This window comes from Melanostigma gelatinosum (genome assembly GCF_949748355.1).
Source record: "Melanostigma gelatinosum genome assembly, chromosome: 4".
NCBI lineage: Eukaryota > Metazoa > Chordata > Actinopteri > Perciformes > Zoarcidae > Melanostigma > Melanostigma gelatinosum.
The window spans coordinates 22,296,881-22,314,724 of record NC_136637.1 but is presented as its reverse complement, the minus strand read 5'-3'; the positions used below and the strand labels follow the sequence as shown (position 1 = coordinate 22,314,724).

At 43.4% G+C, this 17,844-nt stretch overlaps 1 protein-coding gene across 1 annotated transcript in view; it reads left to right on the top strand.

Annotated features, from left to right (window-relative positions):
- The window catches only part of adgrl2a (adhesion G protein-coupled receptor L2a), a gene marked incomplete at its 5' end in the record, with an annotated part of 71,092 nt that extends 53,898 nt beyond the window's left edge, over positions 1–17,194 (top strand). The window contains 11 exons of the mRNA XM_079267601.1: positions 413–586; positions 1,280–1,489; positions 2,238–2,458; positions 3,090–3,156; positions 6,943–7,034; positions 9,443–9,611; positions 9,832–9,960; positions 10,528–10,624; positions 11,725–11,853; positions 12,561–12,578; positions 14,629–17,194. Coding sequence (XP_079123727.1) covers positions 413–586; positions 1,280–1,489; positions 2,238–2,458; positions 3,090–3,156; positions 6,943–7,034; positions 9,443–9,611; positions 9,832–9,960; positions 10,528–10,624; positions 11,725–11,853; positions 12,561–12,578; positions 14,629–15,506 — 2,184 coding nt within the window. The 3' untranslated portion in view covers positions 15,507–17,194. The remainder of the gene's footprint in view (positions 1–412; positions 587–1,279; positions 1,490–2,237; positions 2,459–3,089; positions 3,157–6,942; positions 7,035–9,442; positions 9,612–9,831; positions 9,961–10,527; positions 10,625–11,724; positions 11,854–12,560; positions 12,579–14,628) is intronic.
- Positions 17,195–17,844: the final 650 nt, after the last annotated feature.

Below are 17,844 nucleotides of genomic sequence, written 5' to 3'. Positions count from 1 at the left end.
TGGGGGAAATTAACTCCTAGATTAGCCGTACAATCTAGGATGAAATTACTGGAGCACCAATTATCTTTCGTCTTTTAAAGTTGTCACTAGAGTTCCCAGAGGGCCGCGCGTGACTCCATTCTTTATCAGAGAAATTGTGCAATTCCAAAAGACACGCCGTCAAACAATTATGCTTCTCTTGTTATTAAGGCCTCGACTATGCTTCGGTTGAATTGGCAAGCTTGTGCCAAATGATATACAACATATGAATTGCTTCTTAAGAGCTGTGAAGTGAAAAGATCCTCATCCATATCAGTGCGGGGAAAAATACTTTGTATGAGTAGGGGGTAAATGGCCTCTGTGTTTCTACATGTACTTCAATTGCAGGCAGTCAATTATTTGGACACTTAACCATATCTCTTGTTATCTGCAGATGGAGCACTACTTCAACTCCAATTGCTCCTTCTGGAATTACTCTGAGAGGAGCATGATGGGCTACTGGTCCACCCAAGGCTGCAAACTCCTGGACTCCAATAAAACACACACCACCTGCTCCTGCAGCCATCTCACCAACTTTGCCATCCTCATGGCGCACCGTGAAGTCTCAGTATGTCGCGTCCATTTGTTGATGTTTTCTTTCAAACTCACCTGCAGTATTTAAGACTTTTTTTCCCTATTTCATAAGAAAACCGACAACAAACCCAAACATCCTTGTTTCTTGGTTGAAATAGCAATCTTACGAGATAACAATAACCACATGGAGGTTCAGAGGGTGACCCATGCATACTGCCTTCTTCACTAGAGGCTTTGTAAAACACACATTGCATTCTACATCTCAGCGAACTAGAGGCGTTTCCTAAAAAGTAGAAAACCCTCACAAACCCTAACCCTTAGAGAGAGGTCCTTCGGGAAACCTACAGACCTACTTTATTCAAGACTTAAGTAACGTTCCCTCGCCAAGCGGTTCCCAACACCCTCCATCCCAGATAATGACCTCAATATAAACATGAGCTGTGAACAGTTCAGCGAATCAGTGATTTTTAAAGAAAGTGGTGAAAGTAAAAAGAATAATAAGCATCATTTTGTTTGTGGCCCCCTCCGATATATCTTTAGTCCCCTTAGATCTCAGTTCTAGAAGATTTATATATTTCTTTTTTTTCAAGCACAAATGATCATTTTAAGGTGACATTCAATGGAATACGTAAAGGAAGCTTAGTGATTCTAATTAGGTCACATGTTGGAGTCTTTCTTTTCCCAAACATAGTTAGAAATGTGCCGTTTTATCTTTTATTTCCTCCAGGTTAACGACAGAGTGCATGAGCTGCTGCTGACTGTCATCACTCGAGTTGGGATCGTGGTGTCCCTCGTCTGCCTCACCATCAGCATCTTCACCTTCTGCTTCTTCCGGGGCCTGCAGAGTGATCGCAACACCATCCACAAGAACCTGTGTATTAATCTTTTCATCGCAGAGTTAATATTCCTAATAGGCATCGATATGACGGAACCCAGGGTAAGCTGGAACGATTGCACTCTATTGATTTGAGTTTGATTCATTCTCTTCTCACTTTATCTCCTTTCCCCCCCCAAAACAAAACAAAAGACCCTTTCAGAGTGAAACGGATGAGGCGTTAAGCATTGTTTGTTTCTAACCTTCTCTGCTTGTACCCGACATGACGCGAGCGGGACAGCGCCATTAATATAGATTATTAAGGGGCCATGTCTTCCACTTGACAGATCTTTTTTCCTCTTTCACTTAAAGCCACCGTGTCATGGCTGACCCTGCATCCATAACATTTTTTATCTTTTTCTTTTCCACATACATTTTCTCTAGAAGAGCAGAAACGTTTTTCCTGCGTGCAGCTGAGCTTTATGATTAAATCTACTAACTCTACCCTTACAATACAAATGGTGTTTAAATCTCTGCCGTGCTGATGGAAAGCTAAACCTGTGCATAGTCAGAGCCCATGTGGTGAATGAATATTCATTCTTTTTTTTTTTCATCAATTTCACTGAATGGCTGAGGCAGCAGCGGTGTCTTTTCAGTGGGTTTTAATAAAAGACCGGGTATATGATATACAATTTTCAATAAAAAAAAGTGCTATAGAGATTTCTCTTGTCATGTTTAAATCATTTTTGCACTACAAGTTATTCAAAAAAAAATCCCCCCGTTTCATAGCAACTGTTATCGTACCGTTATCGATTTTTCTTGTTTTTACTTCTAATATTTATTGTCGTTTATGCTAATTGTTCCCACTCAGATTGGATGCGCCATCATTGCGGGGATCCTCCACTTCTTCTTCCTGGCGTCCTTCTCCTGGATGTGTCTTGAGGGGGTCCAGCTGTACCTCATGCTGGTGGAGGTCTTTGAGAGCGAATACTCACGGAAAAAGTACTACTACGTGTCCGGTTACCTCTTCCCTGCCATTGTTGTCGGTGTCTCCGCAGCTATCGACTACAGGAGCTACGGGACCAAGAAAGCGTAAGTGCAGCTTTCTGAACAAATCCTTGGAAATGCAGAGCAGACACGCTGGATGCTACACTGTGCGGGCGTACCTGCTGTGACTGTATGTGGCAGCTTTTGAAAAAATAAAAAAATAAAAAATCTCCTCATCATTTCTGACAGGGCTTTACGTGCATCCCCCCGGAGCTACTGGAACATTTGAGCTCCTTTTGCCAGGGATGGGCAGCTGTTCAATTTTTTATGTCATTTGAAAGTGGCTGACAGACTCAACACTGTGGTTTCGGGGGGAGGGGGGAGGGGGGGGGCGCAGCTACATTAATGCCTTTCTGCTTAAAGACCCTCCTGTGACCTCTTGTTTGTAAATGCTCTCTTAAAGAGAAGAGCACTGTGCCGAAAAAGCCTTTTACGTAGATTAACCTCGGCTAAGACCCAGCTATCAAGAGGGGCTACTTTGTGTTTTAATTGTGACAGGAGCGTTAAAGCGCTCCAAGCTAAATATTGACTCGAAATTTCACACTCGATGTCCAATGTCATCAGCCCAAGCAACCAAAAAATGAATTTCTTCCCATTAATATCTGGCCACAGGATGATGTTTCTTTTGGAGTGTATACTGCCCCAGGTTAAAGTGTGTGCTTCTTATTTATTACAGGTGCTGGCTAGATGTGGACAATCACTTCATATGGAGTTTTATAGGACCTGTCACCGTTATCATCATGGTAAGCCCTTTTATTATTCTTTGAATACTGCCACTGACAGAGTGAGGAAGGGACAGAGAGCTTGAGATGAAAGAGATGACGGAGAGCGATAGAGGAAGTGAGATGGTTGAACTGAAGGAAAAGTCAGCAGGATTTTTGCTCCACAGTGATGACAGGTTCATTTTTTACGCCAAAGACAGATTTCGAAGCATCCGACAATTCTCTCTGCCTCTTACCGCCTGACAAGGATCGGGATTTGTTAGTCCACTTTAACCTCGCTTCCCCACAATTCCCATGACGTCTCACATTACAGGCATCACCTAACGGTCTTCCATTTAGACTTTTTATGATATGAAGGAAGAACAGAAAATGAGAAAATGGCCTTAAGGTGTGCATTTTACAGCCCATACTGAAGCTCCTTTTGTTCCTCCTCTGCAACAGCGTCCGTGTGTGTTTTTCTGCCGACAGTAAATAGCAGGTGTCAGTGTTGGTGGAGAAAAAGAAAAGCAAAGGCACATTTCTTTTTGGTCAAGGACCGTCAGGGGTGAAGGACATATAGCATATCATCATGACATATGTCCCATTGAGCCATGCAATTATTTACTGGTCATGACATTATTATCTCCCGCTCCATCAGAGAGGCTCAGAAGAATGAGACCTCAGGGAGTCTTCCCTCCCTGCGCAAAAAAAAAAAAGAAATAGCAGGTGGTATTCCTCAGATATATCCTCTCAGCCCACCACGCCATGTAATGCTTTCCTCTCATGCACATGACGGGAAGAGGAAGCTCCGCAGACTTGTCCCGCCGGGTGGTATTTGTTCAGCACTGTGTTCATTATCCGGCATAATGGTTGGTACTGTATCTACAGATGCAGTGACCTCTGTTGAACATCAAACTGACACTGGAAATATATAGCGGAGAGATTCCAGCAAGTCTCTCTGCGCACCATCGGCAGACCGCTAGCAGCTTTCAAAGTGAAGAAATAGTGCAGCTCTTTGTCTGTGTTGGAACAGAATAGATGAAAAAAGGGAATCTGCTCACTGCACTGCGTTCCACAGTTTTGTCAAAAAAGAGACATTGCCATTCCATGTCGCATTTAAAAATGGAGGAGGAACTGCACGGAACCTGCGGGGGTCTTTGTTGGATTGGAATGTCTGTGAGTTGATGTTGAAATGGCTGTTTCTCTTTTGTTTCCATTGATTTTTCTCTCTCTGCACCATGCGTTGAATGTGTGAGCTTATAATTGAGAGAAAGCTAGCATCGTATTGAAACAAACATATCTTTCTCCCTGTCTCAGCAAATGCTCTGTCAGCCACACAGGAATATGTTGCCTTCTGCCTAAATTGGGCCCTCGTTTCTTTTTCCAATCGTGTGTGTCGCTTCCATAATGATTTGAATGAAAAATGCGTCTGCAGTGGAAATGATGATCAGGATCCCGGTGGTGATGACCGGAGAGATAGAATCATGACCCCGTGAGGAGCTAATGTATTGTAGCAGAGCTACTGTGTGACAGGAATGAGGTTTTTGCCGCACTGGCATCAGGCATCGCACAGTGCTCCTCTGATTCTGTGCAACAATTGACTCGAAAAGACAAAGTACTGTGGAAAGGGGCATCTCAGGGGAGCATGCAGGAGCAAGGCTTGTCTACACCATTCGTGACCCTGGTTTCTCTACAAATTGGCTTTGTCCTTGTCAATGAGGGAGAGGAGGAGAAAAGGCACATGAGCAAAAGAGAGAAAACAGTGCTGCTTTGGCTCATGTCTGGATCCCAAATAACATTGGTTTTTGACCTCGGGTGGTCATGCTTTTTTTCCTCATCCTTTTGTTTCTTCTCCCCTTTTTCTTATTTTTCCTGTTTGTTTTTTTTTTTGTTTTTTTTTTGCTCCTGGCTGAAACAGGCCCTGAATACTGACTGAAAACAAAAGCTGGTGGAAGGCATTTAGATTCTTGTTCTTTGGCAGAGGTTTCCCTGTCTCTGGGCACAGGGGGTATTAGCTCCATGAAAGGGGAACATGGAAGTAATGAGTGGTGGGGGGAGCCATTAGTATGCTTGAGATAGCTTCAACACAAGGCCTCTTAGATCATGACACGTCGGGAGCAGTTCTTATCATCCGGACAGCTCCATCTGCACCTTTAATATTTTATCCCCTGCAGTTCATTTAGAGTTCAGTGTGTACACACACACACAGTCCACTTCAGTCCAAAAAAAAGAAGGGAAAAAAAAGAAAAGCTTTCTCCTCAGTCCCAGTGTGGCGAGGTGCTTCTGCATGGCTTGCAGTGATGATTCAGAGGCAGAGTGAAGGATAGAAGCAAAGCAACTTCGCTCCAGCAAGGGGATCCCCCCAGGAAGGGCTGCGAGAGCATGTCGGTGGGGGAGGGAGCATGTGCCGTGCTGCTGTGTTACTTTAAAGCACTGTGTCCCTCTCCTCTGTCTCATTGGATCCATGTCACCACTCTAGGCTGTGTGAAAGGGTTTTTCAAAAGTCCTCGCCCTCCTGTCCGGCGTCCCCTCCCCCACTGTCTGACTCATGGAGGCGGCTGATGGAAATAATGGCTGATAGCTGCGAAACAAAACACAGTTGCAGTGCTGTCTGTGATCTAAAAGGTTTCACAATTCAGGAGTTCTTTCCCCCCCCCCCCCCCTTTCTCTTTTTACTGCCTGGGTTATTGTGAGCAGCGCTGTGAGTTGATTGCATGGAGGGCTGATGTATTGATCACAGGCAGTCTTTTGATAGCAGCGTGCTCCAGAACACGGACAATTTATGTTCAAGAGTGAATGCTCGGAGTCCAGCACACAAAGGTCATTCATTTATTTCATGCTCTCACACTGGCAATCTGCTTTTTTTTTTCTTCTGATAACAAGATAACACGGAAATACACTGTTTATAACGCGCACCTGGGAAAAAAAGAAAGCTTTGGTTGTTGCCAATGTATGCGCGCGTGCCTCTGACATAGCAGCCGCTGTATTTTTCGGTGTTTCTGATTCACACTTACATTTCTTTCGATATTCCTTGTCATTATTTATGCCATGCCTGGCTTGCAGTACAAACACAGTCTGGTTCCTCTGCTGTGAGTGCGTGTACATGCTGTGTCAGGGACTACTTTGCCCCAAAATAAATGTTTTTGAAGTAAATTATTTGGAGCAGGTCCTTGCTAGCCCGACCAGCCTTTGTGTCTCTAAATCACGGTATTGATTTTTAAGGTACCGAATAAATGCGCTCTGAAGCACAGCACATCGTATCCTTGTCTCAACCTGATATGTGCCACTGGCTCCCTTAAGATTTAATACATTAAAACAAGAAAGCAAGCTCCATCTCCCTCTTTCTTTCTCTCTTTTTTTCATCTGTCCACACACAAGAATCGAACAAAATATAGCATGTTCCCTCCAGCCTTTTGTAGCTGGTTTCACCTTATAATATTTCACTATGTGCATAAAATGATATGCAGTTGTTTTGTACAACAAGAGGGTCTCTTATTTCTCCTGCTACATTTCATTCCCTTCTGACTTTGCCAGACTGCTGCTGTGTGGCTGTTTCATTTTTTCTTTTTTTTACTGTGATGGATTTTAATGCATTTCCATGCTCTTATTGATATAGAATGACACTAAATTTGGCGCCAGTCGGCCCCGTCTGAGCCCGGCTGGAACGATAGATGTTTATTGGATTAGTCTGTGGACATGCAGAGGTTTGAAGGCGCTCCTCTTTTCATGCTTACAGACAAATTAACAGGTTTTTTTTTTCTCTGTGCCTGCTAAATCTTGCGTCATACATCTTGATGTATTAACACTGTCATTACTCTGTTTCGACAGGTCAATCTCATCTTCCTGGTCATCACGATGTACAAAATGGTGAAGCACTCTACCACCCTGAAACCAGACTCCAGCCGAATGGAGAATATAAAGTAAGTAAAGGGTCAAATGCTGAACCCCCCCTCCCTCCCCCCCCCCCCCCCCCCCACACACAATTCTCCTGCTTATCAGCAATTTAACACTGGTGCTATTCCGGCACCAGCCCCAGGAAAACTAAGTCTATTTTACGGTAATGATTTTATTTTTTTTCAATTCTTTTTTTTTTTTTGTGCTGAAGAATATTTCATGGAAAAAATGCTTTACCTTCCCCACCTCCAAGACGAATTCCACTGCCGTACGACCGGTTTTTTTTTTTCCGTCGGAAATTATCCCGATAAGAAGGTCCACCAGAGAAATGCATTATTTTTGACTCTCGAGATGTCAAATTTGCAGCGTTTTGTAATGAGACTTTTGGCACGATGACGACACACAGAGTCATCCTTTAGCCTTTTGTTGTATTTTTTTTCGAGCCACTAGCCACAGAATTGCGCGGGCATGACACACACTCATCACTCTACGGCTGCAGCTTAACTGTGCGCTGTCAGCTCTGCTAGGGCGGGGTACAGTGGAACAGTTTCCATGTGTGTTTGCCGCTGGAACATGTCAAACCTTTTTATTTTTTTGAGATCTCAGCGTCAGAAAAAAAATCCTTTGCTGCACAACCACCACCACCCCACTATCCCCTTCAAGCTCAGGCTTTCAGCAATTATGACGTGTTCTGCTTCGGGAAGTTTTTCTGAAGCACCAACTGTTTTGCTTTGTTTTTTGCACTTCTGTGAAAACAATATTTATTGCTCTTTAATGCAAGCTGAAAATCAAGGCCTTTTCCATTTGGGGTGATGTGATTTTGTCACTCGCAGTAGCAAAAGCCCCCACGTCATTCTGCACAATTGTATTTCTTCCAGCACTCTGAGTAGGAGCAGCAGTGTGGCTATTTTCATCCAGTGTTTGTTACTTTTCACTTTTCCTTAATGACTGTGTGCAACATTACAAGCACTGTGGTAAAAGTGCAATCTGGGAGAACAGTCAGAAAAGTTCCTATTTAGACTTCGGGGTTTATTTGAGATCGACTCCTCTCTTATCAAGCAAACCACAACAGAACACATGTGCTCAACATGGTAGCACTCGACACGGTGTGCATTTGCACTTGGATGAAATGATTTCTCTTATGCTTACACTGCGGAAAGACATTAACAGCTGCTTCCCTGTGTATTTTTGTGCTGAAGTTCGGTCTGAAAGCCAGTTTAGCACCAGTGTCATTGCATGTTGCATGAGAAGGCAAAGTTAACGCACACCCTGTCCTTTCTCTTCTCCTCTCATTCTCCTCTCTCTCTGTTCTGCGATCCACACCAGTAATTATCGCGTTTGTGACGGCTACTATAATACAGATTTGCCCGGGTAAGCTTCTACTATATACCTCAGATAATTTATGTCACCCACACATCACCACCCACGCATTCAATAGCATAAATGCAAATTCGACCACAGACAATGTGCTCTGGCTTTTGTAATTGAATCACGAACAGCAGCAAACACAACTCTGTCAGACGCTTTGCCTGCCGTGGTCTCCCTTGGATCAAAGTTGAAGATATCGTACTCAAATGCCGACGAACGCACCGTGTTGTGCGCTCTGATCTAATTGTGTTTCTCTCTTCCTGCTTATCATGCTCTCTAGCTATGAAGATAATAAACGGTTTATCAAGTAAGGACATGTTGCCCAGAAGCCTCGTCTTCAGCTTCTAGTTTATCCTCTCTCCCCGTTTATTCTGTCTTTCTTTTCCTTTCCTCCGCCGGTTCATACTCTTCCAAACTGCAGCTTCAAAGCTACTCATCCACTGTCCTTGTGACTGCTCACTTTCACCGTGTCCATCATCTTGAAATTCAGTGGTGTTGTTGTTGTTGTTGTTGTTGTTGTTGTTGTGTTTGAGCGCTGACCTGTGACCGCTGCTGGTGTCTGAATCTCCTTTTTTTCTCCTTGAACTCTTTCCACATCTGCCTCGTTCTCCAGCTCTGATAACACACTCACTAGATAAATATTAAGTATCGAATGAAACACACTGCGCTTGCTGATTATGCTGGTCTGTATGTTCTGACTCATAAGTTATTTACAGAAAACCAGATTACGGTTTTGCTTCCTTCTTGTCTTGTTTTTTGAAGGCAGGGACTGCATTCCAGTTTGGGCTGAGAGTGTGTGTGTGTGTGTGTGTGTGTGTCTGTGTGTGTGTGTGTGTGTGGATGGAGGGGTGGGGACGGTCGGGAAAGGAGTTTGTGAGGATGGCATAGGTGTTGTTTGTCATTTTATTGTTTTCCTCTCACCTGGTTTACAGCTTTTTTTCCTGGTTTTTCATAGTTATGGTGATTGCAAATCCCACTCATCATCCTGTCAGATCACGAAATGCCTCTCACGCTGGATTCGTCCTCTCCTTTTGTTTTTGCTGTTTTTGTTTTTGCTGTCCTTCAGATCCTGGGTCATGGGGGCCTTCGCTTTGCTGTGTCTGCTGGGTCTCACCTGGTCCTTCGGTCTCTTCTTCATCAATGAGGCATCGATTGTCATGGCATACCTCTTCACCATATTCAACACCTTCCAGGGAATGTTCATCTTCATCTTCCACTGCCTTCTCCAAAAAAAAGTAAGTTTCTCGTCATCCGCAGTGCTCAAAGGCAAGGGATTTCTCCTTCAAGGTGAAACGTTCCTGAATTTGAACAGACCTTTTGCACCAGCATGCAGAATACCCAGAGCACCACATGCTGATATAAAGAACAAACGCCGCTGGCTTCAAGATCTTGGCTCAGTCATATGTAAAGTCAACAACGTACCGGAGGTAAACACTCGGCTGTTTGCTCACGCAGGTCCGCAAAGAGTACAGCAAGTGCTTCCGCCACACGTACTGCTGCGGAGGGCTGCCGACCGAGAGCTCACACGGTTCTGCAAAGACTTCCACCACACGGACCAGCGCACGCTACTCTTCTGGTACACAGGTAGACCACCAGCTTCATACTGTCAAAGACTCGCCGGGTGTCACAACATAGAAGAGCACAGTGTTTCCTGCACACACACACACACACGCTGTCACCATACAGCTCATTTACATTTATAAACCCCAAAGTTTAAACAATTGCTCATGAGAATGTCCTGTCATCATTAGCATCGTGCACTTTAGCTTCAGAGGTAGATCGAGTGACACAAACATGATGCCACATTATACAATCAGCATCTGCTGTACTGCATGAGTACCTTTCTTCTGTTCTGCCCCCTTTAGCACTTGCTTTTATCTTTTTTCCTCACTAACGTCATGTGCATGGGAAATAGTATGAAGAGCATTGCAGGCACATTCTACTGCGGGGAGAGAAAACGACAGGAAAAGTGATTTTGAAAGACACACAGAGAAAGTGAGCATTAGTGCTGCCCTTGCCTCACTGCATAGTAGTATGCATGTGAGGAGTGGTAAAGTCAGTAGTATGTACATAGCGAATCAGTGGAAGTTGATCTGAAAGGTGATCGGGCTTGTTTAAAGTCCTAATGACTGTCCCTTGTTGACCTGACAGAGTCGTATCAGGAGAATGTGGAATGACACCGTAAGAAAGCAATCCGAGTCCTCCTTTATCTCAGGTGACATCAACAGCACCTCCACCCTTAACCAAGGTCAGTTCACACCTCATGTCTCTCCACATGCACACCTATGCACACATTCCATCATCCAGCGTAAAAATACCTCCTTCAAGTTCCAATGATCTCGCACCGCAGTGTAGGATCCTAATCGTAATAAATGCCTTCAGTTTGAAAAGACAAGAGCAGTTCGGTCGGAAAAAAGTCTAGTCTCCGGGTTCTGCCAACGAAGGATTACGAAAATCCGTCCTCAAATACTCTGCGCTCTGTCATCCTGGCTGCTAACGTCAGTCTCAAATTGGGGCAAGACTGGAGGAGCGTTTTTTTTTTTTTATTTCAGTGCTCGCTGTCTAAAGTTGATCACCAGGCTCGGGGGAAACATCGACAAAACTTAAAAAAGGCGATGAAACAAAACCAACTTTTATTTCAGGGAAATGTTAACGCGCAGAGAGAGGCCATTTGTTGCCTGGCATGTAAGGTGACCTCTGTTACTTTACGGGGGGGATTTATGAGGGAGGGAGGGGGAAAAAAAAACTGCCATTTATTATTTAGCTTGAGCACAAACATGATGATGAGAAGATGATGTTCAACTCTGACTGACCTGGAGTGCTTAGTGTGATGTTAGGCTTTCTGCGGCCTCTGAAATGGCTTTCCAAGCATGCAAAGGAAGAGAGGCTTTACACCGAGGTGGTTTAACTTCCCCTCCTCTGCCCTCCACCGACTCCTGTCGCTGCCGCTCTTTGCCTTCGCTTTCTTGATTTGCTACCACTTCACACAAGGAAAACATGACACCCAGGGCCTTGAAGCACGTTTTGACTCCCCGATACAACTAACAATATAGACGTAGGGCTTTTTTTTTTTTTTTGCCCCTCCAACAGTACCGTTTCCTGGAGATGTTAATGTTAAGGTTGGATATTGATCACTCCGGGGTGTAGCAGCCTAGTTACCCTGGAGTGTCGGTGCACTAAAGGAGGTCTCTATCTCCTGGAAGCACTTCCCTGTCATTAAAAACATCCCTGGAGACTTCCCAAAAAAAATTTCAACAAAATTTCTTCGTTTTTTTTTCTCCATGAAGCTTTCAATCACTGTCGGCTGACTGCGCCACACTTAACTCCTCTTCTGTCTTGCCACTCCAGGAATGACCGGGAATTATCTACTAACAAATCCTCTTCTTCGACCACAAGGCACTAACAACCCTTATAACACCTTACTGGCCGAGACAGTCGTGTGTAACAACCCCACGGCTCCAGTGTTTAACGCGCCAGGTGTGCTTACTTAATACTTTCACCTGCATTCAGGCTCTTCTTCTCTCTTTGCCTCCTTTGTTTCTCTTCCTCTTTGTCTCGTCAGTTGAGTATACAGAGGCCAAATGAAAAGCAGGATGTTCTGCAGTATCGTCTTTCCTTCTGAATCATTGTCTCCCAAATACTCGATACAGTACACACTGTGCGCACATGTTTTCATGTAGAACGGAGATTTGCGTGGCTCGTCTCGACCCACCCTCTGTGTTCTCATATTTCTCTTATCCAAACTGAGCGGGACATAATGATTAAGATGGGGAAGAGATACTACATGCTCTGCCTTGAGATAATGTAAACAGTGGTGTTGACCTGAAGCTGTAGTATAAACTGCATGATTATTAAGATTTATGCTCCTGAATTTGTCAGGTGCTCTGTTATTTTTTGTGTGTTTTTAGAGGGAGCTTTCCCATTAAAACGTTTTACAGTGCAATCAAACTCAATGCGGCTTAATGCAGATCCACTCAATGCAACATTGGCATTACGTTGTCTGTGTATAGATATATTTGGTAACAGCTGACATACGAAAAAACAAAGTCACTATATCTCAATTGCACATGGCATTTAAGCATATCACTGTTAACACTGCTGTGATGATGTGTGTTATTCTATTTTGATACTGAAATGGCATCTTTTGTCATGTTTTGTGCTTTTCCCCTGTGCTTCCCCTCTAGTGACCTTCAGAGAGACAAGTATGGGAGTAAAACTTAACTTTGCCTATCAAATGTAAATTTCTTTTTTCCGCATGCTTATTAAAAACAAGCAAAACCCCGGCACAATCACTTGGTTTACTTTAGGCCATTAACACACACTCAGTGAGCAAGTGGTTCACAAACTTATCCATCCAAATTCTACTCTAATCTGAGAAGAAATAACGAGATTTATCTCGTCATTTGAAGAAATCTTCCAGATCCGACAGCTTTATCGCAAATGCCCAAAAAAAACTCTGCTTCTCTCTCTCTCTCTCTCTCTCTCTCTCTCGCTCTCTCTCTCTCTCTCTCTCTCTCTCTCTCTCTCTCTCTCTCTCTCTCTCTCTCTCTCTCTCTCTCTCTCTCTCTCTCTCTCTCTCTCTCTCTCTCTCTCTCTCTCTTCTGCTTAATTTGTGATTTTATCCGACCAAAAATGTGTCGCTTTTTTTCCAGCAGAAAGAAGCATTTTTTTCATTTTCTTTTCTTTCATTTCTTTCCTCCCAAAATGTCTGTCCTCTGTCCTGTGGCATTCAGCGCTCTGTGTCCAGTAGTATTCCCCTCACACCTTTCCAGGCAGCACCTGTCTGGACACTAAACTGCCTCCTGGCACAAACACATGGATGTCATGGCAGCAGCTGTTTCTTTTTTCCTTATTCTCCCTTTTTCCCCCGCAGCTTTCTTGTCATTTCTCTTAATTTCCAATCGGCTCTGTGAAAGCTGCACTTTTAACATGTCTCTTACAATCACAATCACTCCCCTATATAAAATATCCTATTAGTCTTCATCTTCATTTTTTACATCTGTGTTCTTCAAGGAGGCACGTTAGCCATAGCAGAGCACATTTTTCCCTTTATCTCCTCTCTCAATCACGGCGGAGCTAATATTTATCCTTATTTCGGCTGTTTTCCATGACCTCCATGCGTTGAGAAATTCCTCACATGACCTGTGCAGCGGCTGTGTTATTCTTGAGCTGTTCTGCGAGTGACCACTGGGAACTGTCACTGTGACGGATGCCAAGTGCCGGGCTGCGGGCAAGCTCTGACCTTTGCCAGCTTTGGGTACACAAGCTGCCAACTAATGGACAGAAAGTGTTCCAACACAAGCAAAAAAACAAAAAGAAAATGTTTGAAAAGAATTCTTCAAAAAACAAAAAGTAGCTGTTGGCTAATTCACAAAAGCTATTTAATGCTTGTTTGTTTTATTTGCTGAACCCTTGCTCTTGCTAATTTGCAGTTAATCTTTTACTTTACGTTTTGTTGTTCTTTTGAGTGATTCTTCTTCATGTTCCAATAAATCATTTTACTTTCTTTTGTACATCAGCTGCTCTTAGACCAGATAGCCTGAGCAGACAGACATGATGTGAGTTGTCTAAAGTGAGTCTTTTCACCTGCTGTGTGTGGTGATGGTGGAGTGCTGCTTGTGGGCTCCCCTTGTAGTGAGAACAAAGATGGCTGTCCCATGTTGATACATGACTACTTCCCCTTCTCTGTCTATGTCATCTTTTCCCATCTCTCTGTTTTGTTTTTTTCTTTCCCTCGGCACATCAAACCTATTCGTTGCTAGACAACCTGTTCAGTGTTGTAGCTTGCCCGTTTGTGGCTTCATACTTTGTGGACATCTACTCTTGCCCGGTGTGTTGTGATGGTGATTGTATGTGTCTTAATGTTGTTTGGGATCTTTTTCGTTGCTTTGTCACTTTTGTGGCAGACTAAAACGCACAATGCTCTGCTTATTATGAAGCAATTTTTAATAAGGGGCAGTCAAAATGTACATGTGAGAAAGTAAAATGATTTCTCTTTGCAAACAATGCATGCACATATATCTGTCTATATATGTATACGTATATGTATATATGTTGATGCATATATGCCTATATGTATATGCGACTATTAAGAATTGTGCCTAACTAACGGATTTACAGCATGGCTTAATTTGATTTGACTTTCTATGTGAAACTGCATCCTAAACAGCATTAAACTCACTTTTGCTCCTTTATATAATGAGTATTGCTGTTGACTAATGTGACATCCTCCACATGTCCCCCTCTTTCCAGGGCACACACTGAACAATGTGGTGAGGGATACAAGTGCAATGGATACTCTACCGCTAAATGGTAACTTTAACAATAGCTACTCACTCCGCAATGGGGATTTTGGCAACAGCGTGCAGGTAGTAGACTGCGGCCTCAGTCTGGACGATGCTGCCTTTGAGAAAATGATCATCTCTGAGCTAGTACACAACAACCTGCGTGCCTGTAACAAAAGCCACCATCAGCAACACCAACAGCAACAACAGCAGCAGCAGCACCACCACAGTTTACATCATCCACCCCACCAGCAGCAGCCCCCGCAGTACCACCATCACCACCACACGGAGCGGGCTCCGCCCAAGGTGACGGTGGTGGTCAGCAGCGGCAGCAGCAGCGAAGACGACGCGATCGTAGCCGACGCTTCGTCTTTGGTGCACGTGGGCGACACGGTGGGTCTTGAGCTGCACCATCAGCAGGAGTTGGAGGCGCCGCTCATCCCCCAGCGGACTCACTCGCTTCTGTACGCACCCCAGAAGAAGGTGAGGACCGATGGGGGAGTTGAAACCTTTGTCAGCCAGCTGACACCCACCAACCCCGACGATAGTCTGCAGTCCCCAAACAGAGACTCCTTGTACACTAGTATGCCTAATCTGAGGGACTCTCCAAACCCCGAGAGCAGCCCCGACGTGGTGGAGGAGGACCTGTCCCCCTGCAAGGGGAGTGAGACTGAGGACGTTTACTACAAGAGCATGCCTAACCTAGGGGCTGGCCACCAGCTCCAAGCCTATTACCAGATAGGCCGAGGGGGCAGTGATGGTTACATTATTCCTATCACTGAAGATGGCTGCGTCCCTGAAGGCGATGTACGGGAAGGACAGATGCAGTTGGTGACCAGCCTTTAAATGTAGGCTATTTAAATCATCCCCAAACCTCTTCCTCCCCTTTTGGAGCCCTGACCTCGTGAAGGACACACCAGTGAAAGGAAGGGAAGTGATTGTTTTATTTTTGAAGAGAGGCCCCGTCATACACACTAGTCATTTACAAACCCTCCTCCTCCAGCTGCATTGCAATCTCCTTCCCCCCCCCCCAGACATGCCACTCTTCCTCCCTTTCCCTGCAGACCAACAGTCTTGATGCACAGCGATGGCAGTGCAACGTTTTAATGAGACTGTACATAAATGCAGAGTCAAATTTCAATTTTAAGAGACAAGCCAACTATGTATTTAAATGTGCTGCTGCTGTTTAAAAATTGAGAAAAATTTAAGGTACGAAAATAAAATAAAAGACAAAAAAAAAAAAAAAAAAGCATTACTGGCTCCATCATATCAGCAATTTCCCGGTCAAAAGGTTGTACATACACTTCCCAACATCCTTGTTGAAGCCTGTTTTTTTTTTTGTTATTATTGTAAACAAAACAACAGCCCTGGACCAGGATGTGGACTCTGTTTGTAAAATGTTCCCGATCAGACTGTCAGAAAAGGAATATAAGGCCCTGGTTGCCCAGCGTCGCTCTCCGTCACCTTGAAGTTTGGATTGTATAACCACTAGCAATCAAGCCCCTGGCCTTATATTTTCTCAACTGTACATTGAACTGTTGTCAAGGAAAATGGCTAAAATATATATTTTGTTGTATTGCTAGTGTAAAATAAAAAAAATCATGGAAAAAAACGTTAATATGAAGAAACCTTTTAATTGCAAAATTTAACGTTTGAGAAACTATTGTGTAGAAGTTGCACATGTGTTATACAGTGTGTTTATGGTTCCAACACTTCATTCATGGTAGTATGTTTGAATGTAAAGGCTTATGAAAAGAAAGGAGGATTCAACAAATTACAAAGATGCATTATCACTTTTTTTCCACTCGTGAACAGTGTTTTTTTTGCTTCCCGAGTTCCATTGATCGCCCATTGGAACATGTCTATATGATTTTGCCAAAGTGGCATTGACTTCGGTAGAATGGGAATGCAAAAACCCAGTTAAAGTGATTTATGCATTGCACATTTTTTTTTGTGTAATTATGAATGAAACAGATCTTTTGAACAGTCGTGGCAGAGTGATGGGCAAGGACTTTTGACAATAGAGTTTCTATCATAAATGTAGTTATTCCGCCTGGGTTTGGACATTTTATTTATTAAAATCTTTCCAAAAAAAGAAATGGGAAATGTGTGAATATTTTCCAGCACTGGTATACATGCTGTACTGTAGCTCATGTTTTTTTTATGTAAACATGTTACCAAGGGGCTCATCACTTAAGACTGATGTAAAGTTCAACACTTGTATAACAAATAAAATAAATGTGAGATTTTTTGTCAAAATGCCAGTTGCTTTTTAATGGTTTGTGTTTTTGGTACTATTTGAAGAAAAAAAAAACAGGTTTAATTATTTTGCCATGGACAAAATCTACTTTTGACTCAGGTTATAAGTAAGTCCACAGCACCTTGAAGGGTACAATTGGTGAATTGTTTTCTGGGGGAATTGATTTGCTTATTGTTCTGCTTTTTCTCCAAGCGCTGCAGAGTAGAGAGAGCTCATTTCACCGTATGTGTTAGAGAAGCCAAATCTTTCCATGTGATTCAAAGATGAGAAACTCAGGTAGGAAAATTGCATTGTACATGTTCCTCTGTGTGGTTGTAACACTAATAAAGGTTGGGAAATGACACTGGTTCACAGCATTGTCCACTTAGTATATTATTGAATGAGCACTAGTCCCTGGCACCATTAAAAAGCCCGGCACGACACAAATCGTGTAAGATGTTGGCTTTAATGCCTGTGTGGGAGTGGAAATGTGTCCATGGACCTAACAAGGGGTCAATGTTACACTTGGCTGCGGTTGTAGAAATATATTACACATAATATGTCCGAATATGACACGTATTTGCTCTAATTAATGTCTGCAGCTGAAGCCCACAGTCACTTCCTGTGCGGTTTATGTCTCAGGTAATGCTAATTTAAGAAGCATTTTAATATATCACCAGTTGAGGCGGAGTGACAGCTACTCAGCAGGGTAGCTGGAAATTGTGCTGTTTACCATTTTGACATTGAAGGAAATGACTCACAACTTAGCAAAAAAGCACTTTTTATGTCAGGGCCGGTGCACATAATGCTGCGTGGGCTGCGTGTTGTTTTGACTTTTTCTACAATTACGTGACATTATGTGCAATTATCGGAGGCTACAAATTGTCGGAGAAGAATTATCTTCTTCTTTTTGTGATCTCTTGTACAAACCCCTTGAATGTCAGT